The 27158-nt window shown below is 38.2% G+C and overlaps 13 protein-coding genes across 13 annotated transcripts; 7 read left to right on the top strand and 6 right to left on the bottom strand.

The window, feature by feature from the left end:
* Positions 1–5: 5 nt before the first annotated feature.
* Positions 6–323, top strand: BATDEDRAFT_87127 (uncharacterized protein; the record flags this gene model as incomplete). Its single annotated transcript, XM_006677581.1, has 1 exon — positions 6–323. The coding sequence occupies one exon, from the start codon at positions 6–8 to the stop codon at positions 321–323; it is 318 nt and encodes a 105-aa protein (XP_006677644.1).
* Positions 324–798: 475 nt separating this feature from the next.
* On the top strand, positions 799–2347 carry BATDEDRAFT_23425 (uncharacterized protein; the record flags this gene model as incomplete). Its single annotated transcript, XM_006677214.1, has 2 exons — positions 799–1060; positions 1176–2347. 2 exons carry the CDS (start codon positions 799–801, stop codon positions 2345–2347), a joined length of 1434 nt encoding a protein of 477 aa, XP_006677277.1.
* Positions 2348–3191: 844 nt separating this feature from the next.
* BATDEDRAFT_87251 (uncharacterized protein) lies at positions 3192–3917 on the bottom strand (the record flags this gene model as incomplete). Its single annotated transcript, XM_006677471.1, has 1 exon — positions 3192–3917. One exon carries the CDS (start codon positions 3915–3917, stop codon positions 3192–3194), a length of 726 nt encoding a protein of 241 aa, XP_006677534.1.
* A 1252-nt stretch (positions 3918–5169) lies between these two features.
* BATDEDRAFT_87250 (uncharacterized protein) lies at positions 5170–6815 on the bottom strand (the record flags this gene model as incomplete). The annotated part of the gene is made up of 4 exons (XM_006677470.1): positions 5170–5317; positions 5388–5573; positions 5645–6552; positions 6630–6815. 4 exons carry the CDS (start codon positions 6813–6815, stop codon positions 5170–5172), a joined length of 1428 nt encoding a protein of 475 aa, XP_006677533.1.
* Positions 6816–8599: 1784 nt separating this feature from the next.
* Positions 8600–9550, top strand: BATDEDRAFT_87128 (uncharacterized protein; the record flags this gene model as incomplete). Its single annotated transcript, XM_006677580.1, has 1 exon — positions 8600–9550. The coding sequence occupies one exon, from the start codon at positions 8600–8602 to the stop codon at positions 9548–9550; it is 951 nt and encodes a 316-aa protein (XP_006677643.1).
* A 1075-nt stretch (positions 9551–10625) lies between these two features.
* Positions 10626–11197, bottom strand: BATDEDRAFT_23422 (uncharacterized protein; the record flags this gene model as incomplete). Its single annotated transcript, XM_006677213.1, has 2 exons — positions 10626–10887; positions 10977–11197. The coding sequence occupies 2 exons, from the start codon at positions 11195–11197 to the stop codon at positions 10626–10628; spliced, it is 483 nt and encodes a 160-aa protein (XP_006677276.1).
* A 662-nt stretch (positions 11198–11859) lies between these two features.
* On the top strand, positions 11860–12189 carry BATDEDRAFT_87129 (uncharacterized protein; the record flags this gene model as incomplete). Its single annotated transcript, XM_006677579.1, has 1 exon — positions 11860–12189. One exon carries the CDS (start codon positions 11860–11862, stop codon positions 12187–12189), a length of 330 nt encoding a protein of 109 aa, XP_006677642.1.
* A 1330-nt stretch (positions 12190–13519) lies between these two features.
* Positions 13520–14766, top strand: BATDEDRAFT_23421 (uncharacterized protein; the record flags this gene model as incomplete). Its single annotated transcript, XM_006677212.1, has 3 exons — positions 13520–13597; positions 14384–14509; positions 14566–14766. The coding sequence occupies 3 exons, from the start codon at positions 13520–13522 to the stop codon at positions 14764–14766; spliced, it is 405 nt and encodes a 134-aa protein (XP_006677275.1).
* A 36-nt stretch (positions 14767–14802) lies between these two features.
* Positions 14803–16328, bottom strand: BATDEDRAFT_34586 (uncharacterized protein; the record flags this gene model as incomplete). The annotated part of the gene is made up of 6 exons (XM_006677350.1): positions 14803–14987; positions 15087–15153; positions 15220–15746; positions 15834–15926; positions 16086–16119; positions 16269–16328. 6 exons carry the CDS (start codon positions 16326–16328, stop codon positions 14836–14838), a joined length of 933 nt encoding a protein of 310 aa, XP_006677413.1. The 3' UTR covers positions 14803–14835.
* A 970-nt stretch (positions 16329–17298) lies between these two features.
* Positions 17299–19453, top strand: BATDEDRAFT_34585 (uncharacterized protein; the record flags this gene model as incomplete). Its single annotated transcript, XM_006677349.1, has 4 exons — positions 17299–17317; positions 17386–17512; positions 17596–18167; positions 18281–19453. 4 exons carry the CDS (start codon positions 17299–17301, stop codon positions 19360–19362), a joined length of 1800 nt encoding a protein of 599 aa, XP_006677412.1. The 3' UTR covers positions 19363–19453.
* Positions 19454–19873: 420 nt separating this feature from the next.
* Positions 19874–22385, top strand: BATDEDRAFT_34584 (uncharacterized protein; the record flags this gene model as incomplete). Its single annotated transcript, XM_006677348.1, has 2 exons — positions 19874–20097; positions 20442–22385. The coding sequence occupies 2 exons, from the start codon at positions 19876–19878 to the stop codon at positions 22209–22211; spliced, it is 1992 nt and encodes a 663-aa protein (XP_006677411.1). The 3' UTR covers positions 22212–22385.
* Positions 22386–23395: 1010 nt separating this feature from the next.
* Positions 23396–24580, bottom strand: BATDEDRAFT_87248 (uncharacterized protein; the record flags this gene model as incomplete). Its single annotated transcript, XM_006677469.1, has 2 exons — positions 23396–23971; positions 24017–24580. The coding sequence occupies 2 exons, from the start codon at positions 24578–24580 to the stop codon at positions 23396–23398; spliced, it is 1140 nt and encodes a 379-aa protein (XP_006677532.1).
* An 812-nt stretch (positions 24581–25392) lies between these two features.
* BATDEDRAFT_10014 (uncharacterized protein) lies at positions 25393–26388 on the bottom strand (the record flags this gene model as incomplete). Its single annotated transcript, XM_006677068.1, has 2 exons — positions 25393–26123; positions 26265–26388. 2 exons carry the CDS (start codon positions 26386–26388, stop codon positions 25393–25395), a joined length of 855 nt encoding a protein of 284 aa, XP_006677131.1.
* Between the last annotated feature and the right edge of the window lie 770 nt (positions 26389–27158).

Genomic DNA, 27158 nt, shown 5'->3' with positions numbered 1-27158 from the left:
GAATGATGGCCAATTTGGACGATGCAAAGGTTCAGAAACGATTAAGATTACAATTACTAGAATGGCTTGGTGTTCTTCCTATTTATGGCTTCAGTAGCTCATCATATGACATCGACATCATCAAGAAATACCCTCCACAAGTCTTGAAACACTCTAAAAACATGGAAATGTATCCAAATGCGAAAAGCTTTGAGATTAATTCAATTGAAGGAGAATTAGGTCGTAATATTGAACAAAGCGAAAAGATTGAACGATACAATGTTGATGGCTACGATGAAGAATCAAACACAATCTATGACTTTCTGGGATGCTTTTTCCACTGATGTAGAAAGTGTCACAAATCAGAAGATATCAATCCTTTAACTGGAGATACGATGAACATATTGTATGAAAAGACAGCAAACAAGGAAACAGCTCTCAAACAAATGGGATATACCACAAGATCAATTTGGGGTTGTGAGTTTCATTCAGCTGAAAACGGTCAAGTGAATGACATTATTAAATGTAACAAATACCGAATGATATCAAATGGATCGTTTGCTTTTAAAGACATTCTTGCTTTTCAACCACCAAATACTTTATTTGACAAGTTCTTGAAAATGTTTGACACACAATCACAAATGGGAATATTTCCACATAAAGTAACTCGGAATTTATCGAAATACATTGATGAACATCCAGAGTTGACACAATATTCTGATATCATTCAAGTTCTTAAAACACTCACATATTCCATCTAAAAAGTGGTTTTACAACAATCTAAAGGGAGAATCAGTTTCATCAAACGATTATAATGAAATGGTATTCACTCACACCAACCTGTATGATTTGCTGAACGACTACAACAATTTGGATGTGAAGCCAGGCGTAGAAGCGACAAAGAAACTGGGTAATTTCTTTCAGTCGTTGAATCTTGATATCCACAAAAACGGCATCTTTGTTCCTAGACTCACTCTGAAATATCTCTGGCACACAAAAAGCAAAGACTGCAAGTTTCAGTTATTCAAAGGGAATGACGAATTGTATCACAAATACAGAGATAATCTGGTTGGTGGACCAAGTATCGTATTTCATCATTATCAAGAAAAAGACGACCAGAATTAGAAAAGGAAAGCTTTGTCAGGGAATACTTGGATATGATACCAATGCTTTATATCTGTGGGCGATAAGTCAAGATATGCCGTGTGGTGAGCACCAAGTAGTTCAAGTCTATCCCGATATTCTGAAAGATGTCTTGGATAACACGTTCTTTGGAATGATAGAATGTGATATTGCTGTTCCTGAGCATTTAAAGGAATACTTTGCTGGAATGCCTCTTATTTTCAAGAATGTTGAGATTACATGCAATGATTTAAGCTCTGACACAACGGCACATGTCAAACCAGATTACAAAAGTAACAGATTAGTTGAAAGTATGTTTGGTGAGACGATGATGTTTGCTACTAAACTGCTGAAATGGTATCTTGAGCATGGATTGGTTGTTTCAAATATTACTTTTGCTGTAAGATATGAACGTAAAGCACATTTCAAGTCGTTTTCTGAGCAAGTATCAAATGAAAGAAGAGTCCGAGATACAAGTCCTGGTTATAAATTACGTGGAGAAATGATGAAATTGATGGGAAATTCATCTTATGGTAAATGTATCACAGATTTCTTGAAATACGAAACAGTCAAGATTGTTACTGGAGATAACTACATCAAAAACATTAGAAGGAATAATTACATTGAACATCAAGACCTTAACCAAAGATGCGAGTTTCGTTTCAAAAAGATGTCGTTCAAACAAAGTTTACTTATTCATATTAGATTTCAAGTGTATCAATTAGCGAAACTACGAGTGCTTCAATTTTATCACGACTCTATTGATTATTCCATTGACAAAAGTGATTATCAGTACTGTATGATGGACACTGATTCAGCTTACATTGCTATATCTGATGAATCGTTAGAAGTCATAAAACCAAGCTTAAAAGATGAATTTAAAAAGAATCGGCATCTGTGGTTGGAAAGAGACGATACCATTGAGAATAAGGTGTATGACAGCAGAACACCGGGTCTGTTCAAGTTGGAATATGAAGGAAACTGTATTATATCATTGGCCAGTAAAATGTACTATTGTGATGAAAACAAATTCAGTTCAAAAGGGATTAACAAGAAACAAAATGAAATTACAAAGCAAAAGTATGTGGATGCTTTAAAAGGTAATTCTACTCAGGAATTTGTTAACAATGGATTCAAAGTCGAGAATAATCAGATGAACACGTATTCATTAACCAAGACAGGAATGAAATTGCTTAATGACAATGGATTCATAGTTGGACTCGAGACATTTCAAACTGATTTGTAAAAGCTTATTTTCTTATGGTGGATTATGAAAAAACTACAACTTGTACTATAATCCAAAAACTGGGTTACATCTGCATGGAAATTATGTTGGAATATCCATGCAGGATACTCCCAAGTGGTAATATGGTATAGTGATGATCCTAGTAGTTTCCACTTTACGCCTTCTAATTAACCCTCCTTTATTATCAAACAATCCACATGGTCATGCCACAAGACACAAACAATCAATTACTATAAAAGAGCCCATAGCTATCTCATTAATAAACAACTCTTCAAACTATTTCAATCTTGTAATTACTTTATTGCATCTTTTCACTATTCCTGAAAAGATAAAATCTGTTAATCTTGAACTATTGTGCAGCTTCACATTACACTTTTGGTTTGGTTTCTTCTGATAACTACAAACAGTTACAGATTATATCTACACTACAAACCCGAAGCTCACAAAAATCTGGCAATGCCATGGTCGTAATACCACATATATTACATTGCAAACTGACAACACCAATTGACCAATATCGAACCAGTTAATGACGCAGTCTACATCCGACTTTCAACAAGTGTATTGCTCCGTTTGTTGTACAATACACGACATGGTCGGTTGGTGGTATCATACAGCCATGCAACTGACAAGTGATTGCAAGTATGACTGGTGGTTACATGTACAAATAACACTGGTTGTTATCAGGTCATTGATGTATCAATCGACAAGCCAGTAACTGTTGATGTAATACCCAACACAGTACACACAAACATGCAGTACGCAATCAACGATGGTTGTTGACCCATTCATAATACTCGACAAATATCAACACACCAGAAAGTTTAAATTTATTGACACATCATCAATCTGAATCTGAACTCGACTCTTCAGAATCTGACTCTTCAACGTCTGAACTCGACTTTTCAACGTCTGAATCCGGCTCTTCATATTCCAAACCATAGCCTTTCATAAACTTTTTCACTTGCTGTTTGATACTGTCTACTACTTCTCCTAGTTCTTCGCAATCTTTTTTCATTTTTTGTTGAACTCCTGGGCTGAACCTTGCCCCAGGTATACTTTTGTCTTTGCCTTTTCCCAACCCTGCCCATTGGTTTAATCCACGAAGTACACTATTATAATAGGCTTGGCACATGTTCTTTTTCTTTCTTTCAAGCTTTTCAACTTTTTGCTTTAGAGTATCCAAGGTTTTCTGGTCTCTTTCGCTTAATACAACCGCTTGATTTGGAGCAGTATTTCCCGACTCATCTTCGTTCATTGGCTGTTGCTGGTCTTGATTGGAAGTGCTTGGACCGGGTTGATTCGTTGATTGTTCCCGACTTCGTTTTGGAGCACTTGGACCGGGTTGATTCATTGGGCGTTTTCGACTTCGTTTTGGAACACTTGGACCAGTTCGATACAAGTATTGCTGGCCTTGTCCGGAAGTGCCTGGATTAGGCTTATTGGTTGGGCTATGCACTTGACTGGAAGTGCTTGATGCCTGGACTGAGTCATTGCTATTATCTGAAACCAGTATTGCATTAGCGGTTGCTGCCGCGCTCAGTACGAATAAAATGTCAATGAACTTCATTAGATTGATGGATGGGTTTAGAAGATGGTTAGATGGGCAGATTGTTGATATTGGTGTTGATTATAAAACTGGACATACTCGGTTGTATTTATACTTTTTGTATATTAAACCAACCCTAACCCTTTTAGGTTAACCAGCAACACAGGGTTACTTGATTACTTGTAGTGGGCTACTCCCTATTCATAGCATCATATTGATCGATTTGATGATCATGTCGATTGAACTATGCTTTTACGACCCTTTTATCAGGTATATTGAAAAGCACCCTTCAAGGTGTTGTGTAGCCTTGTAAACGCACCCTTTTACAACCGTATTCATGTAAAATGGATCACTTGTATTCATCCTGAAATGACTGTGTATTCTGCATTGCAATATACAATAGTTACATGTTTGGTTGGTTGATGTTACACATTGACTGCATTGCGTGTTCGATATACAACAATCATCATATGACACAGTCAGACTATAGTGTTGAATCTACACTTTGTGCACTCTTAGTAATCATGCATTGTACGATCAACAAGTTTGAACCCACATTCATGTATTGTGTTGGACTGTCAATGTTGTCAATACAACTCTGCACACCCATTTGTTGTATTTTGAATCACGGATACAATTGCAATCTAGTTCAACAACAATAATTGCACATATCAGTAATGTAACTGTTGTTTGCATGTCAACACTGTTATTTAGTGGTCCATTTACGTCAGTATGGTTGCAAGTTGTTGTTATATCACGTATTCTGGACATGGGTTTGATATTGCACATCCAGTTCCATCATATTGTTGCTGACCCATCATTGTAATGCTGTATACATCAAACACTGGCATGTACTCATAACCATAACCACAACCAGTAAAATGACACTCGAGTTGTTTACTGTAGTCAATATATACAACCCAGTGCGACTACACATACTGGATCCAGTCTGTTGGTTGTTCCAGTTGACCTTGATTCACTTTTGACGTTTTGTCCGAGATTGACAATACAAATGTGTCGAGCTGAACCCAAACTACACGACTCGACTGTTTGTGTCAATTGGATCGTGACTGAACTATGCGATCATGATGTGTATTCAATCAATACCATGTATTACCAATACAATAGTATGCGTGATCATCGTGTATCAAACAACTACGATACACACTGGACTGATCCAATACATACACGGCTTGAACATATCACACAATCAAACATGGACACACCACATTAGAAATAAATATAGTAGCAGTTTGTCTATAATGAATTGTATTCAGTCGAGTTTATTGAGAGTCTGTTTGCGACTCTTGACAGTGTGGTGAGTGTTTTCAGGTACAGCTACTTGATTAGTTGTAGTTGTTGGTTTCCTTCTGCGAATAAATGTACCATCTGAGCCTGAAGTACTTGGTTGTTCAGGCAGTCTAACAGTATGCACCAAATTCATGATCAGTATCAATCTACACATCCACACATCAATATCAAACAACTTACTGTGATGATGGCCAGAGCACTCGATAATGGTCCGAAATAGTAGGATATCCATCAGTTGCGACTTCACATCCACATCCAGGACCAAACCCAATGCGTTTATGTGCTCGATCAAATGACAATTCAAGTCGGGTCATGAATGGAATACCAAGAATTGCTTTGTCATTTGAACCAGCTTTTATAGCAAATCTAACTATAATCCAACATGTACATTAGTCAGGTTAATCAAACAACACATATTGCATACAATTGTCAAATACTTGCAATCTTCAGAATCATATCTCTGTATATAGTCTCTAGGACCCAATTTGATTGTTACAACGGAGTTGCGATTGTCATCAGTTACGGGGGTTTGAGAAAACACTGTAATTGTAATGGTCGACAGCTTTTCCCAATCGATATTATAAGTGGATTCAATCATTGGATGGTTTTCCCAAAATATGTTTTCAATTTCTCTTTTGCTGAGCTTTTTACTAAACATACTTTTAAAAATAATCGCATTACTACCAACAATAGCATCAACCAACGTAGCCACGACTACTTTAGGGAAAATCATATATGTAGAACATGTTTGTAGATATGAATACAAAGTACGTCCATTTTCCACAACTTGCTGGAATTCCTCGGGTAGATCCACTTGTTTGTCATTGACTAGTATATTCTTGATGTTGACAGTATGATGATCGGTTGTTGGTGATTGTATCCACGCAACACTTTTTCCATCCGTTCCGCATTTTGCAGTTATTTCCGTGTTTCCTATATTGATGAAGCTATCTGAAGTCATATCATACGGACATAGTTGAATACTAATCTCGTTATTGGGAATGACATTATTGCTGTACAAAATATCCATCGCAGTGATTCGTGAATGATGTTTTGATAACAAGGGATAGCCAAACCCAAATATTCCATCAAGATTTGGATCGATACCAACTAGATCTGCCGATTGTTTTTCAACTGCTATTACTGGTAAATTGATGTCAGTTATCCTAGTACCCGGAATCGTCACATCGGCTGTGGAAGTAATCCCATTATACTCATCGCCTTTGTACTTTATAGTAACGGGCTCTCCACTTGGAGTGTGTTGCGGAGTCAAACTCACATCGCTGCTTGAACTAGGAAGTGGTACGACTATACTGGAAATCGCTGAATCGACTTGTAAACCCAACTATTTTAAACAAGTGTGAGATTGATTAAACGTGGTGTAAGTTGATATCAAACTACAATGTATGACATGATACATACATCGACTCCATTAACATAGAGTTTTATTCGGAAACATCGGCTAATGTCACCACCCAATTCAACGGGTGATCGTTTTGACAGCCTATTGCTTGATTGACTGGTACTTTCAAAAGGTGATTCTAATGAAACTCGAACTGCAGCAACCGCTTGCAACGCAAATAGAACGCATTCTAGAGTGATCAGCATTGTATCAAGTAGTGTGATGAAAATGGGTTGAATCCGGTAGATGACTGCCGTTTTATAATGACGGCAACTTCAAGGGTGACAATCGGCAATCTCCAAACGGATATTCTGACAAACCCAGAAACACCCTGTAGGGCGAATCAATATACAAGCATCGTTGTTGGTGTATGATCAACCTCAGTAGTATATTGTGTTGATCTCTCCAATTGCGATCATGTATCCAGTGATCAGATAGTATCAAATTGTCACCCTGATTATGGATATTTATCATCACACATACAATCCATCACCACAACATATACTGTCACTGTATACCAAATATTTGACTGATTGTCCAATTGGTCATGTATTTGATTTGTCCGAGTGATTCAAACCATGTCAAAATGGTTGTTGAAATATAAATATATATCATCCAAAGTTGATTCATATTGTCGCTAGCTGTAATCTGTTGATCTGTCAATGTGTGACCATGTGTCAATGCACACAGTAAACTTGAAATCAACTTGCATAGTTGTCAATGTTCAAATCAAAGCCGCAAAGTTTCATTCTATTTATCATCGTTCATTGTTCATGGCTCATGGACAGCTGATCAATAAATCACATTCGACATATTTGACATGATTGTTTTGTTGGACATATTTCAGTAGATTTGTTTAGTTACGATTTCAATCAATTCAACAGCTTTGGAAATAACAGTGGTAGCGTAGTGAATGGTTTTAATAGCAACAATGCATATCGATTTTGCAAGATTCATATTTTTGATGTAGAAAATCATGGTTTGTAACAACTATTTGTTGTGTATACATCATAAACTATCAACCATTTGGTCATGCATCAACACCAATGTACAGTGTGACATGGTATGTTGAATAGATTCAATGTTGATTCAATATTCCCAATATTCTCAATACTATAAACAACATATGGTCACCAAATAATACCAGTTTTTCAACCGATGTTCACAACTAAATTTGCTCTGAAATTGTCAAAATAACAAGTTATCAGAGATGAGCATCAAGGTCAGAAACCTAAGAGTGATCGCATTCAAGTTTGAATTATCAGGAGCTATTTGTGCGGGACTCATACTAATGTTTTAAATGGATCCTGCCGCTATGCCAAGATCGGATAGTAAAGTTAAATAGTAACCACGATCAGATAATGCCAGTTATTGTTTAACGTTTATTGGATGATTCTTACTAAAACTTATTATTACCTTTTCAGGAATGGTAAGATGGTTCTACAAGAAGACTACAGAAAACTCCAGCGAAAACAGATGTAAGTTGTGAATTCCATTGTTGCTTGCCAGATCAACTGCCAAATAGTGTATAGAGAGCATCCTAAGCCAGTCATATCAATAATGAGGAATATGACATCAGCAATAAATGGATGATGATATTCTTCCACTTCATTGTCAGTCCCAAAAAGACAGTGACAGAATAACCAAGTCCTAAACCAAATGAAAAGCAAAAACACAAAATGCATTGGTCCAGGTAAGTCACTAAAGGAATCACTATGATTGTGTTGGTGATTGAAACTTGAGCTTCTTCTAATACATCCTTCAAATCAGAGGCTCTTAATATTTCAATAATCGAGTTTCCTATTTTCAAATCTAAATTGCAAATAGAAGTCTGCAAAGCAGGCATAACTGCTTCTTTTATCGCACATTTCAGAGCTGAAATAGTCTTGCCTTTAAATTGGTCAATAGTGAGCAGTGTATCAAAGTGTTGGTGTTTTGAAGTATAATTTTGTCATTTTTCAGTTTATTTGAGGAAAAAAAACTTGAAAAAATGACAAAACTTTGGGTCAAATTCAAGCCAAACAACGCTACAAAGGTATCTACTGAAGACTGCGAGATTGTAGATGACCTTCTTAAAGCCTGCAAGAAGGAGCTCTCTCCTCACTTTGATTCCTATGCAATTGACCAACTCTCCCTTTCCACTACGGATGGTGGTACTCCTTTACAACCAGACGACCCTATTCCTGCTCAGAATACAGCAAAGACTCCTCTATTCATCACTGTTGCAGACAGTTCTTTAGGGAGTCGCTCTTTGTCAAAATCTAGCTTAAAAGCTCCTCATCCTAAACGAAAAGAAAGATGGGAACAACTCAATGAAATTCTTGAAAAGAACAAAAGGAAATCCAAGGCGACTGATTCAACAGCATATTCGTATGTTTCTTGGAATCAGGTCAAGGATGTACTACGAACTACTCCTTATATCCAATCTTCAAAGGCTATTCCAGATACTCAATTCAATATTCTCACACAGTATTTGTCGTTTGCCACAAAGTGCTTTGGTTCAGTTATATCATTCATGGGACCTCAGAGACTTCATTTGATTGCACCAATCATCATTTGTGTGTGTTTCCTGTTCAACGGAGATGTTCAAATTGAAGTAGAGGAAGATTTGAACGGAGATTTCTTGAAAGCTCATGGCCATTTTGAATTTGTATTACGTCGTGGGAAGAAAAGAGTTTATATCGTCGAAGCAAAGAAGGAAGATATGGATCAGGGAATGACACAGAATTTGATTGGATGTGAAGTAGCAGCAGAGATTGGTCATTTGGATTCAGTCTATGGAATTGTTACCAACTATGCGCAGTGGAGTTTCTTGCGTAGTCTTGATGAAAAGATTGAGATGGACGAATGTTCCATCAAGTTGTTGCCTGGAGGTGAACCTAGTACAGATTCTCTTGTCGATATCACTGGAAAAATCTATGCTATGCTATCCGATGAATGAAATAAATGTGTTTGTTTTTTAACAAAGTTATAATTGTAATATTGAGGCTTATCAAAACCTTAAAATTGTAATATTAGTTTATAATTGTAATTTCCATTGTTTACTATAAATTCCATTCAAATACTAGTAGTAAGGGTAGAGCACCGAAGAATACCGTTTTTGATTTCCAGCCGGAATTCCCGCTAAATGTATAATAGGAGCTATGAAGTCGGATTAAGAAATATTAAAATCTATAGTAGATGTATAAAATGAGCGAAAACAAAGAAATTATCATCCAACATACAATTCAAATCGACAACCTACGATGTATCATCTGTTTTGAATTCATACACCCTCCTTTTTACCAATATAATGGTGCACTGCATTTTGTTTGCCTTGTGTGTTCAACGAAATTTAAGTCTGAGAGCTGTCCATCCTGTAGAGACAACAGCCTGTTTAAAAACAAACTACTGGAAAGAGACTTACGTGAATATCTAACAGAATGTCTTCATTCTTTATGTGCAAATTCTGTGTTTGAATGGAACTTGGAGAATCACGTAGTGACTTGCATTTACGCCGCATCTAAATGCTACTTTTGTGAAGAAATGGTGAAACCCGAAGATTTTAAAAGCCATATCATTACAAAATGCAAACTATTGGAGTGGGCCGAAAAGAACAACCGAGAAACAAAAGGTTCGCTGGCACTGTTGTCACACTTACGGTGGAATTCTAACAGAGTCAAAATTATCAATACACATAAACTACAATCCAATTTTGTGGTTATTCTGAATGAAATGATATTACTAGGGAAAAGGTATGAAGATAAATGGACAATGGTCGTGCTCTCTCCAAACTCAATGCGAGTTGATGCATACTCCAAGTATCCATCAAATAAAGTCTTTGAACTTCAATCGATTCTAACGATCAACTCATTCAGGACGTGTAAAGAGTTACCGGCATTAGAAGATCTGGCAGCCATCCAACAAAATGTACGAAAGACTGAATTTGTACAAAGTTCATTTGATCGTGAGGATGAAGATTCAAAGTCGTATGTTAGTGACGATGAATTTTTTGGTGGGCTTGTTCAGCATCCTTTTTAAAAATGTATTTCTTTTTCTATGGATTCCTTGGTCAACACGTCCAACAATTTTGTTTGGAGTCGCTTTTGTCCAAGCATCAAGAAATGCAGTAGGTCTGGCTTTTTCCAACTCGATTTGATAAACTCTTCTGTGTCTTCGGTTTGTTCTAATGTGCCATTGATTTTCGCAGCATACACAATTCCATTGCGCGCTGTGTATAAATACTTGTCGTCTGAATAGTATTTTTCATCTCCAAGGTAGTACTTGATTTGTTCGTATCTGGATGACGACTTCACGTGTTTATTTAGTTGTTCTACTTTATCCTCTAATTCAGCTATACGTTTTTCATCAAAACAGAAGGATTAAACCGTTTGGGATTAGCAATTTTCAGATGTTTGTCATCGACATCCAATGCAAGAGGTTCTTCTTCGCCGAAATATGGAGCTGCTACTTTGGAAAGAGTGTTATTTGTTGAAAGTTTCTCTTCGATAATATACTTGTGTTTATTCGCAGGGTCAAGGATAATTTGATTGATAGGAATGCTTCGGATATGCTTGGAACGCAGAGAGCAACTTGGAATCACTAACATTGATGTTTTATATTCAACGCAAAGAAAATAAATTTTTGGAAGTCAACGAAATATTCTTTAAAATGAAACCCAAATCTTTCTGTTATTAATCAACTTTACAATGTAAATTCTTCTATTCTGGCCCATTCTAATAGTTCCGACAGGAACCTCTTTTGGGTCTGTAACAGGACCATAATCAATCATCATATTTAACAGAAAGGATTCAATCGTATTGGTTTGAGATACACAAACAAAATAAGTTTCGTTTAATTCGTTTGAAACGAAAAAATAAACTTTTATTTTCTTGAAGTACATCAAATTTGTTGAAAATGAATAACCAATTGGACGAAAATACAAACAATGTGGGTCTTTACAAGGCCAACTATATAATGAGAAATGAAGAAAGGTCGATGGATATGCTGTTATCTACCGGAAGGAAGAGACGGAATGAAATTAGAGTCGATATTCAAAGTAATGTATTGCTGTATGTATGTATTGGTCAAATTGTAATACAAGTAATAGCAATGCATTAGTATGCATTAATATGCCAGTCAACAGTCATATTCAAAACCAAGTCAATAATATGTAATGAATGTCAAATCACATGCAAAGTTTAATTATGGATTCAAGTCGTGAAATTTCCATTTTGATGAATTGATTCATTTTTCCCAAATAAAATCCTAATGAACAACTCAACTCATCACATATTAAAACTACTACACTCCCACATACTCAAACGATCATTTACCACTACCAACAGTCATGCAGCAACATCCAAACCCCTGCATGGCAAGGTTCAAGATCATATCAGCAAAAACCACTTGCTGTATGGTGCAATGTTTGGAGTAGCTACTATTCTTGGTAGTTTCCTCTGTAGTCAGATCAAAGAGTCAGGGGATAGACTCAGGGCTGATATTGGTGAAATCAAGACTATGCTGACTCCGTTCATCGTCAAAGTCAAGATGAACAAGGAGAGACTTGATGACATTAAAAAGGACTTGCACAAGAGATGACGACTGATTGCTGATTGTAAATACACTAGCATTATTATAATATATTTAAAATAAAAACATGAATGTATCAATGACTGTAATCATGTCAATGAGACCAAAATCACTCATAATTGCCATGACCAGAGTGTTGGATGATCTGTGAATATTATTAGATGATTGTGTAGTTTAACTTGTAGAGTTGATTGTCTCATTTGTCTCACAGTCATGACTCACACTCATCATGACTCAGTCGTGTGTTCCGATTGAATATTCAACATCCGATCGTGTGAATTGAATAAATTCAATCAACACATTGCATGACTTGATATCAACACTGCAATACAATGAATTATCAATACCAAATTGTGTTACAAACACTAAACATTGTTGTTTGAATGTGTTGTATTCAATCCATAACAAACTACTAATCGTGTATTTTGAACCATTCATCCATATACAATAATGTGATGTGTTGTCAATATACAATAGTACACTATACACATGGTTGATGCAATCAATTGATGTGTATGCATGCATTAAACACAAGTATGACTGATTGTGTGTATCAAACTGGTTATTGATTGTTGTGATGATATATCGAACAGTTGAATATTTATAACATTACAATGTTGTATTCACATAAAATCAAACATTTGTATGTTGCAGTGATTGTCAGTATTTTGATTTGGAATAAAAAATGATCAAATGTTGAGTTTGCTGGACATTGTATTGCTCGCCCAATAAATATTACCAATCTTTCAATAAACAATATTCATCATATAATATAATCAAGCTGTAGTTCAAGCAAACAAAGATTGCATATCTCAGCAGTGCAGCTGTTTTACATCAATCACCAGGAAAATAATGTAGACTATATAGGTGAAATACTGAAGATCGTGCCAGAACAAGATCGATATCAAAATCAGCAAGTAACTGACACTAACCCAAATGAGAGACGCTGCCTTATATTTAATCGAGAGAGGCAGTAGATGATGGTGCAAAATTTTCATCAAACTGGCTATGGTACAGGAAGCACGATCAATAGATGCTTGCAATTCAAATCAGCAGGCAGGAACCATTTAACTTGATGAATCATCATTTGATATACCGATGGCTGTTGCCAAATACTGCCAGTCGTAGTAAAAAACAAAAATGTTTAATTGGTATTTATAAAAAAAGGTCCCACCGAGATTCGAACTCGGGTCTCAAGATTCAGAGTCTTGTGTGATGACCAACTACACTATGGAACCTTTTTTCATTTCAAGATCACATTCTCATATGTTCCAACTATTTTATAACTATACCTCATGGATCTCATTTTTTACAATCTCACAACTAATAACCGATAACAATGTCCCTTATTTGTGACTCAGTTTCTCGTTGGGCTTTGCCCATTCCATTGTTACTTCTCTCGACTCACAACATTCAAGTAGGTGTTATATATGTATTTAAAATTTACTGTTATATTTTCAAAACAAAACATATTTGTATCTTGGTTATTTGGAATAGTCGAGTATTCGTGGTCTTTCTGCTATAAACTGACTTGAATGACGGCTACTTTAATTTTCAATAAGCACAACGATTATCGTATGATGCTCACAATCAAACTATAGTTTTGAGCGTGCTCTTTTGCCCCTCTTAGCATAGCTATACATTGTACAGTCACCAAATCTGAAGCCAGATATTTGGTTTGACTGTTTTAATGTCTAGAATTAGACTCTACAATCCACCTTTGTTGTATCCTAAAATCACAGATATATTTTCGCTCTAGTTCAAGAGAACACTAACTGCATGTATTAGGAATGCAGCTGTTGTTTTTATGCCAATCACCAACAGGAAATACCAGTCAACTAAATAGTCCAGATGACACAATGCTGTCTAGTAAATGTGTTGGAGGCCAACTGTTTATTATTCACTGACAATATTACTTAGTGATCCATCCAAGTGAATACAACTGTTTAATACCAATGCATAATATCTGATAATTATGCAATTGAATCAAGATTAAAGTTTGACAGTAGATTTAAAGCCCATTCAATCCAGGTCAGTTTTGTACAAGTTTGACAACGGATATGCAGCAATCTCCATCAATATTACTTGACAGCAGTCAATCCGTAGCACAGATTCATGGTGTTGAAAAGGTACATCTTTCATGCAACTCATACCCAATCCTTGTAGCATTTGAACTAAGCTGATTTTCCATATATTGTGATAGCGATTATTGAATGCCATGTCACTGGCTAGTCAAGCTATATCACTTTTGGATCAGCCGGAAAAAGACCAAGGAAACATCAAAGAAGAGTTTGAAACCAGTTGTGTCATTCTTGGCAATGTAATAACGGTAAGAACCATCCAACTTGAGACTGATTTCAGATTGCCATTAAAAAGCATACATAGTATCTAACCCAGCCTTGGTATGGCCAGGAAATTCATAGCGGGCTTCGGTCCTTGTTACTAAAGTTTGCTTCAACTGGCGTGCTGGATGCTGCTGGGCAACAACTCGAGTACAATATCACTACTGCTGGTGTAGAGAAAGACTTGGAAATTCTCACCAATGGAATATCTCTGCTCCGACATACATTGGATCCTGATATCTGACAAACTAATCCTCTAATGAATGACATTTATGATGTAACGATTGAAAATGGCACTTTATTTGCTAAAATCCTAGCTGGGAGCAATCTGGATCGTATGTTGAAAGAATTGTGTCTTGAAAACAAGTGCCAGTGCAACCTGACTGCCAATCACTAGGATAAATATCATACTGATGGCTCGCGCATCTGTCGCTAGTGGTTGAATATTCTTGATAAAGAAAAATGCTGGGATAGAAAAGATTAAAACACAGTAAGTAGCAGCTCTACAAGAATCAGCAGTGAATTTGGCAAATATATCGAGTTCAATTCAAAAGGATACTCAACTTGATAGTGCAAAGGCAGCAAGAACAATAATCCACCGAATAAGGTCACTTTGAATAATACACAAAAGCTAAAAACAATTTAAATTAAATTCACCAAGATCCATAGCATAATCATGTCAACTATGCAATCATACCGAAACAGGAACCCAGATAGCTATGCCATAACCATACACGTTGATCATATCAAACAGCCGAATAGTAGCAATTCCAAAATATTTGGCGATGCCCCACAATAATGCAGGCAATAGTAGTACATATGTATACACAACAGCACCTGCAAACGACAACATCGTCATATCATATTCATATTTCTGGTTGGACCACGCTTTGGCAATCGACTCTGCCATGGTAGAAGTTGCAAACAATGTAAAAATAACTGTAGTTGGGACCCAAAATGGACCGTAAAAGTCTGGATTTTGATCAATTAATTCCATAAATGACTTCATGGGCATGATGGTCGTTATGATCCTGTTACCAACATCCACAGAGTCAACTTGAAAGTATTGCATCCAGTATTCAAATGTCCAGAATGCGCTTGTAGTTGCGACTGGCTGCTGTTCGGAAATTTGATTTGTTGATGGCTGGATGTTTTTGGGCATGTTGCTGGGTAATCCTTGTGAGTTCATACTGGGACCAGGTGGATTTGAGAATCCAAAATTGTCTAGTTAAATCACGGTTTAGATATACAACCTAGAATTCCAGTTGCCGATAACACTGCAATTCAAATAATAGCCGAGATCTAATGTACCTCTTTCTGCTTGGTGTGAGGAGCGAGCAGGCATAGGACTCTTGACAACCTTTCCAGCAATCAAATCAGCTTCTGCACTAGAAAGCACAAAATCTGTCAAGGAGGAACAGCACAATTAGCATCAGGACAGTTAGTAACTTGGCTCATGGCATGAATCCAACAGTAGTGTATCAGCACAAGATATTTGACAAGAATAGGATGCAGTGTTTCCGATATGGCTCAGCTGTATCGCTAGCAACCAGCGACTCTTACTTTGAAACTCGAGTTCTGTCTGAGCATCATGGCCCTATATAACAAGACGTTTGGGTAGATTGAAGATAATCAATATATCAAATGTATTGCAATGTACACCAAGGATTGAACAGGTTATGCCCGACTTTAAAGCTTAGACTATCTTGTTCAATAAAAAGTCTTATATCAAGGTAGTAGACATACAGGTTCCATATCCAACAAATGGTCAATTGAGTCTGTGCGAGCAGGAGTATGGCTACTCATTATCAGACTGTTGGTTGCAAGTTGGACAAACATCAAAGTCGATCCCATTACGCTGAACACTGGATTCACGCGCATTCACGATCTCATTCAACATTCTCGAGTCGCTGGGATTGTGCATTGCGTTTATAAACTATAAAAATACTAGTGTGGATTAGAGCATGGTTTAGAGTAATGCACTGTAACCGACTTGTGAAAAAACGAAATTTAGTATAAATTGCCCCATCATGATCAATCCAGTACAACTGAATGGTTCATTTTTATAATACTCCACACAACCATCAAGTTACAGCCATATTTGCATAAAATGGAACACTAAATAAAAGTTTTGTAATGAACATTCAGTCATGTTTGATCGAGTCAATGTACTGGACAACATTGTGTTTTTTCGAATCGTCGTGTAGAAACAGTTTGAGTGTTTAGCATTTAAACATGTCCTTTTATGTATGAATCTCTACTTTCTATAATACATTGTCGTCAAATCATTTATGAATAGCTTGACAACTCTGTAGTCATCAACACCTGGACAACAAGACGTTGTGAACGCACTTGTGGACTTTTACCAAGTGCAAATATCTCGACCAGCAATGCCAATGATCTTGATAACAATATTACATACAAACACCAACACTTGTGAGTGGCAGACAGATTGGCAAGAAATGTGTACAAGCTTTTATTGACAATATCTAAACAAATTCAATGTCTAGATTGAAATGGATGAATCTGGTACCAAACTTGACAATCGTACAATGTATGACTATTCAAACAAATCCAGAATTCAAGTTGTAAAGCATCAGTTTAAACTTATAGTTTGTATTATATGATGATCGGTGTGTTGAAAGTCAATTTGTAGTAAAAAACTGAACAAGTTGGCCAATATTTTACTCGAAAATAAAATTTATTTTACTTGAATCTGACAATAAATTTTATCAAAAATTCGGGTTTTGATTTCTTTCTAAAAACTGAATCTGAAATGACTGCATCATTGATTGGTAAAGTCATCTATTATATGCCATCTCTGATTCTGGTTGGTTGTTTTAATCATATACATTTCAATTAGCACTGCTTTCTGTTTCTGACAAGACCGGACTTGTTGAGTTGGCCACTGCTCTGCATGCCATGAATGTGCGCTTGATTGCTTCTGGTGGTACTTCAATGGCCATCCGCAATGCTGGACTTCCTGTAGAGTAAGCTTTATACATGAATGCATTGTATGTTTTGAAAAGGCTTTAACCTGATCATCAACTGCTTTAATTATTGCGATTATTAGCGATGTTGCTGATATTACCAAGGCTCCAGAAATGCTTGGTGGTCGAGTCAAGACTCTCCATCCTGCGGTTCATGGCGGCATCCTTGCTAGACAAACTCCCCAAGATTCAGCTGATATGCAGGCTAGAGGATATGAGCTGATCGACTTTGTGGTCTGCAATCTTTATCCTTTTCAAAAAACTATTACTCAGCCTGGCGTCACCATTCCACAGGCTGTCGAGGAGGTTGATATTGGTGGAGTGACTCTTTTGAGAGCTGCTGCCAAAAACTTTGAGCGAGTGTCGATCTTGTCTGACCCTGCAGAATATGCCGATATCATCAAGGAAATGCAAGTTGCATTCGCTTCTTCTGCTGATGAATCGGGTCGCAAACTCTTGCTGTCTGAAGAGCGTCGCAAAAGCCTCGCTCTCAAGGCATTCACACATACTGCCGACTATGACACTGCCATTTCCAGTTACTTTCGTAAAGAATTCTCGGGCAATGGCGATTGCCAGATGTTTTTGCGCTACGGTGCCAATCCTCACCAAAAACCTGCCCAGGTGTACTGCACTAATGGTGCTCTCCCATTCAAAGGTATGCTTGATTCCATTCTCGTTTATTTAAATTTGTATTTTATGGTAGATTCAAATTGATAACCACATGAATGCCTATGTATTGTATTTGACTGGCACTTTATTTTCATCAAGTTTTGGCTGGATCTCCCGGATATGTCAATCTATTGGATGCTCTTAATGCATGGCCTTTGGTCAAGGAACTCAAAAAAGCCTTGAATCTTCCTGCTGCAGCTTCTTTCAAGCATGTTTCTCCTGCTGGTGCAGCCGTTGGCTTTCCCTTGACCGAAGCCGAAAAAAAGGTTTACTTTGTTGATGATATCGAGAACCTGTCACCTCTTGCTACTGCTTATGCTCGTGCTCGTGGTGCAGATCGCATGTCCTCATTTGGTGACTGGATTGCTTTGTCGGATATTGTGGATCTCCCCACTGCTCGGATTATTTCTCGCGAAGTATCTGATGGTGTGATTGCTCCCGGATACGAACCCGAAGCACTCGCTCTTTTGCAAAAAAAGAAAAAAGGAAAGTATACTGTCCTGTCCATTGATCCAGACTATCAGCCTGGTGAGATTGAGCGTCGTCAAGTTTACGGTCTTACTTTAGAACAGCAGCGCAACAATGTTGAAATCACCAAAAGTATGTTTGCCAACATTGCTACCAAAACCGTCAAGACCGTCACTGATGAAAGCCTTCGTGACTTGATTGTTGCTACCATTGCTTTAAAATACACCCAGTCCAATTCTGTTTGCTATGCAAAGAATGGTCAAGTTGTTGGTATGGGTGCTGGCCAGCAATCGCGCATCCACTGCACTCGTCTTGCTGGCGACAAGGCTGATAATTGGTGGTACAGACATCATCCTGACATTCTTGACTTTAAGTTTAAGCCTACTGTCAAGCGGGCCAATCGTGCCAATGCTATTGACCTGTATATCAATGATATGATCGAGGACATGAACGAGTGGTCGGATTTGTTTGAAGTGGTTCCTAAACCATTTACTGATACCATGAAGCGTGATTGGAAAACCAAAATGGACGGTTTGGTGGTGTCATCTGATGCCTTTTTCCCCTTTGCCGACAATGTGCAGCGTGTGTCTCAGTCTGGTGTACGTTATGTTGCTGCACCTAGTGGGAGTGTTATGGACGAGGCTGTTGTTCAAGAGGCCGAAAAGAATGGCATTGGATATGTTTTTACTCCGTATCGCTTGTTCCACCACTAATATATCTTAAAAATGGACTTGCATGCAAAATCTGATTTTTACGTCATTAATTAAACATTATGGGCTTATATCCCAATTTGATTTTATTGTGAAAATTGATATTCATTGATATAAACACTGACAGAATTTACAGTTGTGTTAATATCCATATCATGGCTTAGATTACTCCCATGTAATAGTACACTGCACAGCCATTTCAACTCATCAAATACCCTCAATTCAAATGATAAAATATGTCAATATTCATCATCTAGCATATTGATTTCAAGTATCGAGCAAACAAGTATATGACAGGGTGAACTCAAACCAGAGATTCCATAGCAATCATCAAGTTATACACGAAATTAAAACAGTTTATACGCTGTACCATCAAAGGATTATCCAACTATAGCCACAGCGCATAATCTGGTAAAATAGTTTTCACATCAAACCACATTGGTTGCTGGCTTTGAATGGAAATTTCTGATTTTGGGGTTTGACTTTATATTGAGCGATTCCTGCAACTACCATACTATGTCTTGCATTCTTGTTGGACTCACTGCTATCAAAGTTGAGCCTGATTCTTTCTCTACCAAGGACTTGACATGGTGCATGTTTCGGGACATTGTCATTCTTGCTATTCATTCCATCCTCATTGCATTGTATGGCAAAGACGGCTGTATTAAGGATGCTAGCTCAAACAATGGCCCATTGTCTTGGCTTATTTTGGATATGTCATTGACAGCCTTACGTCTGGTATGTCTACCGTTGTACTCCAGTTCCTACAAATTGTCTACTTGTGGTTCTTCCCCTCCCTGGCTCAATGTACATGTTGCAGGGAGGGCTACTGCTTGGATATAAGGATCACATGGCTTCTAGTCAACTTTCATTAGCACTATATTTATGAGAATGGAGTTGTTGATTGTAGAATGGGTAGTCCATATATAACACATCACTTACTGCTATCCTGTTCCTAAAACATGTTGAATTGTATTGAGCAACCATCATTTTGACCCTGAATCAAGCATTGTTTCAGTATTGCAGTATAATGTGACTTGGCAACTAATTACCCTTATTTAAAACGCTTTAAAACCTTGTAGGTTAAGAATCCAATTCACTATTTTGCTAATCGAGCACTGGAACGATCCGGTTCGCAATGGCGGAATCCATCACTTGTTGGATTTGGATTTGTGGGCACTCTTTTCTACAGCCGTTTTTGTGGAATGCGTATTTTTACTATTATCGACTGGTTCACTTATATTGCTTGGATCTTTGGCATTTCAACTGTCCGTACTGACTCTTCTTGCCAGAACCCCATTGCGATCGCTGTGCAATGGGAGCTTACGGCTGCTACTATTGTTTATTTTACATGTATTGTGTTGTTTGCAACTCTGTTTCTTCTCAACAAAACTACTTTGGGTCATTGCTTTCCCGGATTTACCATCAATAACTCTCGCTGGCCGGACGCCTGTCCTACTTTGCTAATTGATCGAACACAATGGCGTCAGGCTAATGAATCTGTTACCGACTACCGTGCTAGACGACGATCCATTTTTTTAAACCAAAACCCCATCACTCAACAACCAACACGTATGCAGACAGCTTTAATGAACAGAGGTCTTTCTGTAGAAGAGTTGAACCAACTACGAACGTTTGTATACTCTAAAGAGCCGGTCGCTCCAAACGAACCCACTCAAACTTCTGACGATTTGTCAAAGGCTGATGACAAGTGCGTAGCAGCGATTGTGGTGGTTTCTGAAAAAAACTCAAACAACTTGCCACTTTCTGATGTTCAGTCTAGCAAGTCTGACAAGACTACCAATGTTCAATCTGAAAACGCCACAAATCCTTCAAGCGACGCTGCAGAGACGACTACTACAGATGATCACTCTGCAATTGAGGTTTTGGTGCATGGGAATGGATCGATGCAACATAGTGCACTGGATAGGCAAACAACGGACACTGCCAAAATGACTCCCCACAATCTCTGTGTAACACCAGACCAAGTTGACTCACTGCACGTTATAAAAATAGACGACTCATTGTTGTCATTGCACGCAGTCGCTTTAAAAGTACCGCATCCAAAAAGTCCAATCGAGCCATTAACACCAGACACTGTATCTAGAGATGAGCATGTAAATAAACCTGAACAGGAACGAACTACGGATCAAACATGTGCTCTTTGTCTATGTGACTATGAGAACGATGATTTCTTGCGGGAACTTCATTGCATTCATCGATTTCACGCAGAGTGTATAGATGAATGGCTGATTGGTAAGAAACGAACGTGTCCAGTTTGTAATCAAGATGCTCTTGGCGTTTCCTTTCAGCAACGCTTAAGAGAATCTCTTCCTGCAGTTGCCAATCCCACACCACTTACGGCTGCTGCATATCCTCCATGGCTAGAAGATCGGTCAGCACTAAACTCTGTCAATCATAACCAGGAAAATAGTACTCGCAGATATGCATCCAATATGGAAATTTCCCATACAGATTCAGATTCACCACAACCAGCATTGTCAAATGATTCAACCACGCCTGTGCCACCTTTGCCATCTGATCAAGTTACAGGTGTTTTCCCATCTAGAGACACAGTTACTCTTGCTCACAATGGTACAAATTCATCTGCACTTCCTGAAGATTCTACATTTACTACACGACCATCTCCACATGTCAATAACTCGCAAACTGTACTTCGCAATTTTTTTGAACAAAATGCCAATGACCGATTTCTGCGGTGGTTTAGGCCATCTCGCAATACTCGACAGGTTACATCACATGGAGCATCCAACACACTGCCGTCTATGCAACAGACATCTACACCCACTGACACTCTGGTACGTATCAATATGGATACTGATCGGTCTTGAACAGTTGCTTTTTATAGTTGTCAATTTGATGAATGCGCATTAGCTTTAAACAGCCAGAATATTCAAAAATTGTATATTGCTCTTTGTCAATTTGGCTCCCATTTAATAGTATTACTTTTATATTGTTGTGTAATATATGATAAACATCTTGCAAATAAACCATACTTTTAATATATGCCAATCTAATACTATGGCAGTTTGGGATATGCATTGGCAAAGGTTGAACTTGATCAAAGGCATGCACCTCGAGGATACTGTACAATCAAGTATTTTATTCTACGTGAATACGCCTGTAAAAGAGTGATGACTGTCCACTCAGTTTAAATAATCGAGATGCGAGCTAACTTGTTGGCGGATTTAAAACAATTTAGCGACTCACTGCTGGGGTTTAGCTATGAAGTCAATTGCCTTGAAAGGCAAAAAGCGGGGTCACCCCGGACTCGAACCGGGAACCCCTCGCACCCTAAGCGAGAATCATAACCCTTAGACCAGTGACCGCTTCAACAAAACTTTGTTTTATTTTTATATATTATCAATATGATTCATAAATTTTTTGAGGTTGGCATCGATATTAGTGCTAATTTTGATCAGAATAAACTAGTACCACGACTGACATAAATGAATATACAACATATCTATTTATATTTGAACAATCCAATTTTATCATGTTTGAAAACACTTTGATGGCATCAAGCAGATTACTGTTTCAACTTTTCAAAACGTGAATTCTTTGTAAAATTACATGATTGTTTCAGATTAACGTAGACTCTATAAGTGGAACTCTGAAGATCGTGTCACAGCAAGATCAAACAAATAAAGTTTCTCTATATTTAATCAAGAGAATTGGCAAATTGTTTAGCAAGCCGACTGTCTCGACAAGCCAGATTATCAATGCGATACAAGAGATACAAACAATAAATGCTCATACCATTCAGTCAATAGATTAACAGTTTACCGATATTTGAAAAACAATAACATCAAGGAGAATGACTGCTGATAATTTCTCATCCATCTCTCCATTCTTACACCGTTTATCACCAGCCGTAGGCGGCTCCAAAAACACAATACTGTCCAGTAAACTGAACAATCATTTCGCGAGATCAACTGTTTATTATACACCGACTCTTATTTAGTGTTCTATTTCATATGGATATGGCGGTAATATGAAAACGTCACTAAAGTATTTACGAGGTTATAAGCGCCGTAACACCAACAGATATAATAGCAAGCACCGAAACAATACTGCTATACTGTATAGACGAGCCATTAGATTTCTTGGGTGCAGACGATGATCCTGGCGAGCTGGCTGATCCAGAAGTGACAATTGTGCCTGTAGTGCCAGAGTTTCCACCAGTTGAAACACCAGTGGCAGCTGTTGATCGTGGTGCTTCAGGCTGAGCAGCACCAGTTCCATCCGTTGACCAAGTAGAGACTGGGTTCATATTATCGTCATAGCACTGAATATCAATATACTCATAGACTGACGAGACAATACCGTTTTGATCGTACTGAATGGGTCCACCTGTCCAGCTACCTTGAGTAGTACCGTCCCAAATTGACACTTGAACACGCGAGGCAGACTCGGGAAACCAAAACTCTCCTGGAGGCAAACTGCCTGGCTGGCCATGAGACTCACTCTTTAAAAGCGTCTTTACTGTTCGGCCATCAACCTGCCACAAAATACGATCGTTTTTCCAATCGATTGTGTATTCATGAGCACCGGGAGAAATAACACTATCTATTGGACCACCATGCAAGCCCTATCCAAGTTGAAGGATTAGACAATCAGGTTTTAGCCAACACACCAGTCCTAAAAATAGATACTCAACTCGTTCTAGTTTGGATGTCTTGTATGTAAAAACATTGGTTTCCGGGCGAGAAACATCCTTTCCAAGAAACTCCCAATCAATTTCGTCCTGTGTATACTCGGAACTATTGGGAATAGGCGCCTGACGATCGGACCATGTAACAAGCGTGGTAACAATACCTGGAGATTTGGCGGGGTTTAGTTTGGCAGTGATTTTACCATATCTTAAATACCGAGTGGTTGAAACCAATACACCATCGGCTAGCTTGGAAGGATCGGCGTTCTTAACTAGGTTAAGGCTTGCGCTGCCATTGGTACCGTACGTCATAGATCCATAGCTATGAGTAAAATCGTACGCGGCACGATCAACATCGTATTTTTTGGTTTCGTCTCCGTGAAGTCGAAATATGCGCTTCTCATTAAATTCAAGTCGACCACTAAGACAGTTTCCTGTTTTGAAGCCGGGAGGGATGTTGACTTTTCCGACCTGAGCCAGGACTACTGATAAGCTAGTAGCCACAACCACTTTAAGCAATGCAATCAATTTTGAACAGTGAACCATGGTGCAAATAAATAGACTTTAAAGTATCTAGTAATGAATTTGATTTGTGGAAAAATCAATCTTTTGAAAAATAACAATTCCTGCAGCAGTAAACCTTGGAAAGCTAAACCAAAGTGTATCTAAACAATAAAATAGATTTGAGCCATTAAAATGGGACAATAGGGTGAGGCTATATAAGGCAAACATGATCATCTAAAAAATGGTAGGGCTGTATGTAGTGGCTCACTTTACATCCAAGTGGCAGTTTTTAATAACGCAAGTAGTGGTGGCTCTAAGCTTTATAATAAACGATAGCAATATTCTGCTTGTGCCCAATAATTTTGCTGAAGGCCAAGGACTGCTGCCGTTTCAGCAATAACTTGTGTGTCCAGCGGCGTGTGGCTTAGTTGCAGTCCAGTGTCTTGAACAACATGCTGCTACGCTTTTGTTGCCGATCTCTCCATCCTCATATTCTTTGTTGCTAGCCGCAATAGATTAGCATGCATAATTTGGTATCCAAAAACAATGAATTGCAGATTCAACAGAATTAGAGTGTTGATACAACCACACTTTTCAAGTGTCATGTCTTTAATATGATGACTATTCAAGGGATATAAAGATAAAGTACAGCTGTATTCACTATTTTATTTTGTATCTTGCAGTCACTATTTTACTTTGAAACAATGGCTAAATATCCTTTCCATCTTGCTACTACAGATTGATTGCTTATTTAATTGTCAGTAGTATAGATGGGGCACCGAATGATACCGGGTATTTTAGTAGATAGCTCCTAGTAAAATCTATCGAGTGTTGTGAAAATGTTCATGGTGCTGTTAAAGCTCAAGTCCCTTTTGAAGTGATGCAAATGCAACAAATACCTCGGTCATACTCGTCTCCTGTACTTCATGACTTACAATACCAAGTTGCCGGGCTAGTTGACCACTATCACCACAGGTTTCCGGCAATTCCAAAACACGGAAAATATGCTCTAGTAACTCTAGTCCTATAATCATCTTCTCCTTGTCAGTCGACGCGGCCAATAGCTGTGTTTGTAAAGCTTCAACGCCAAGCTTTGTCATTTGCAATACAGTCGTTCCACCCACTTGTCGAGCTACTTGCCATGTGCCAGGTTTGCCAATATTTTGCAAAAACCAATCATTCACCACATCCACGGATTCACTTGTTCTTATCGAGACCTTGTATCCGCATCCGTAAACAGATTTGAGCCTCTGCGGAGTACCAATACATTGCATACGGCCATTGACAACAATGCCAATACGATCGCTAAGTGCTTCCGCTTCTTCCATGGAATGGGTGGTAAGGATTACAGATGTGTGTTGTTTGAGTTTGTTAATAATGGACCAGATGGATCGTCGAATGACAATATCAATGCCTGTTGTTGGTTCATCCAGGAACACGACTTCTGGTTTGCCAATGCATGCCATTGCCAAGGAAATCTTGCGCTTGTTACCACCAGATAACGTTCCCGTCTGCTTTTCAGCAAAATCACCAAGACCGACATCAGCAATTAATGCATCAATCTCCGCCTTGACAGATTCGTTTTCTGTATCCATGCCTCTAATTGCTGCCATGGTATACAAATGTTCTCGAGGAGTAAGTTTTTCCCACAAGCAATCAAACTGTGGACAAATCCCAATGATTTGACGAGCATGCGGATTATATTTGGGTAAGATCGAGTATAAACCAATGGTCGCGTAACCCCGAGTAGGACAAACAAGACCAATCAATGTGTTTAATGTAGTAGTTTTGCCACAGCCATTGGGACCCAAATAAGCAAAGCACTCGTTTTTACGGATAGCAAGCCACATGTCATCCAAAACGACCAGTCGCTCCGTCTGGCTAGGCATGAACCATTTTTTAGTCTTGTCTCGAGGTGTGGGCCTTGTAAACTCTACTCGCACATTTGACATACGAATTACATCTTCATGAGCTAGATCTGGATTGCTTATACGTTGCATCTCATGCTTCAATTCAGCATCCATAGCTTGAGACGATTCGTGCCCATTTTCGCAAAAGGCATTCAATGCATCGCCATGGATCGCAGCAGTGTCATTGCCAAGATATTTCACCCCTAATAGGGTTTGCTGAGCAAGACTAAAAGCCGCACTGAGAAATGAGTGTGAGTTGGTAAGATCTTTGTGAACGAGAATGGTAAGGATTGTCCAATATACTATAGTTTGAACAATCATGATAAGGGATAGTGGAAGCACTGGATTGTGCTGAAAATCACCCAAAGACACGAGATCAAATGGACTAGAGGCAATAGATGCAAGCCCAATAGCCTGAGTAGATGATTGAAAATAAAATAGGTAAGTATAGCAATACACCGAAGCAATAAGAAATTCATAACCTACATTAAGAGCTTGATAGAATCCAAATGTAGGTAAGAGAGCAGAAATGACATACATGAGCTCTGGATTCATCACATTTTTGGCAAGGAAATACACAAAAAAATAAGGAACAAAAACAACAATGGATATGCCTAGACCCATGGCTGCGCCAGCAGAATCTTGTTTACGGAATAGAAAGGCAAGACACGATCCAAGGGGAGAGCAAAGCAATCCAAAACAGAACATGG

This window comes from Batrachochytrium dendrobatidis (assembly GCF_000203795.2).
Source record: "Batrachochytrium dendrobatidis JAM81 unplaced genomic scaffold BATDEscaffold_3, whole genome shotgun sequence".
Classification (NCBI taxonomy): domain Eukaryota; kingdom Fungi; phylum Chytridiomycota; class Chytridiomycetes; order Rhizophydiales; genus Batrachochytrium; species Batrachochytrium dendrobatidis.
This window is presented reverse-complemented; position numbering and strand designations above follow the sequence as displayed.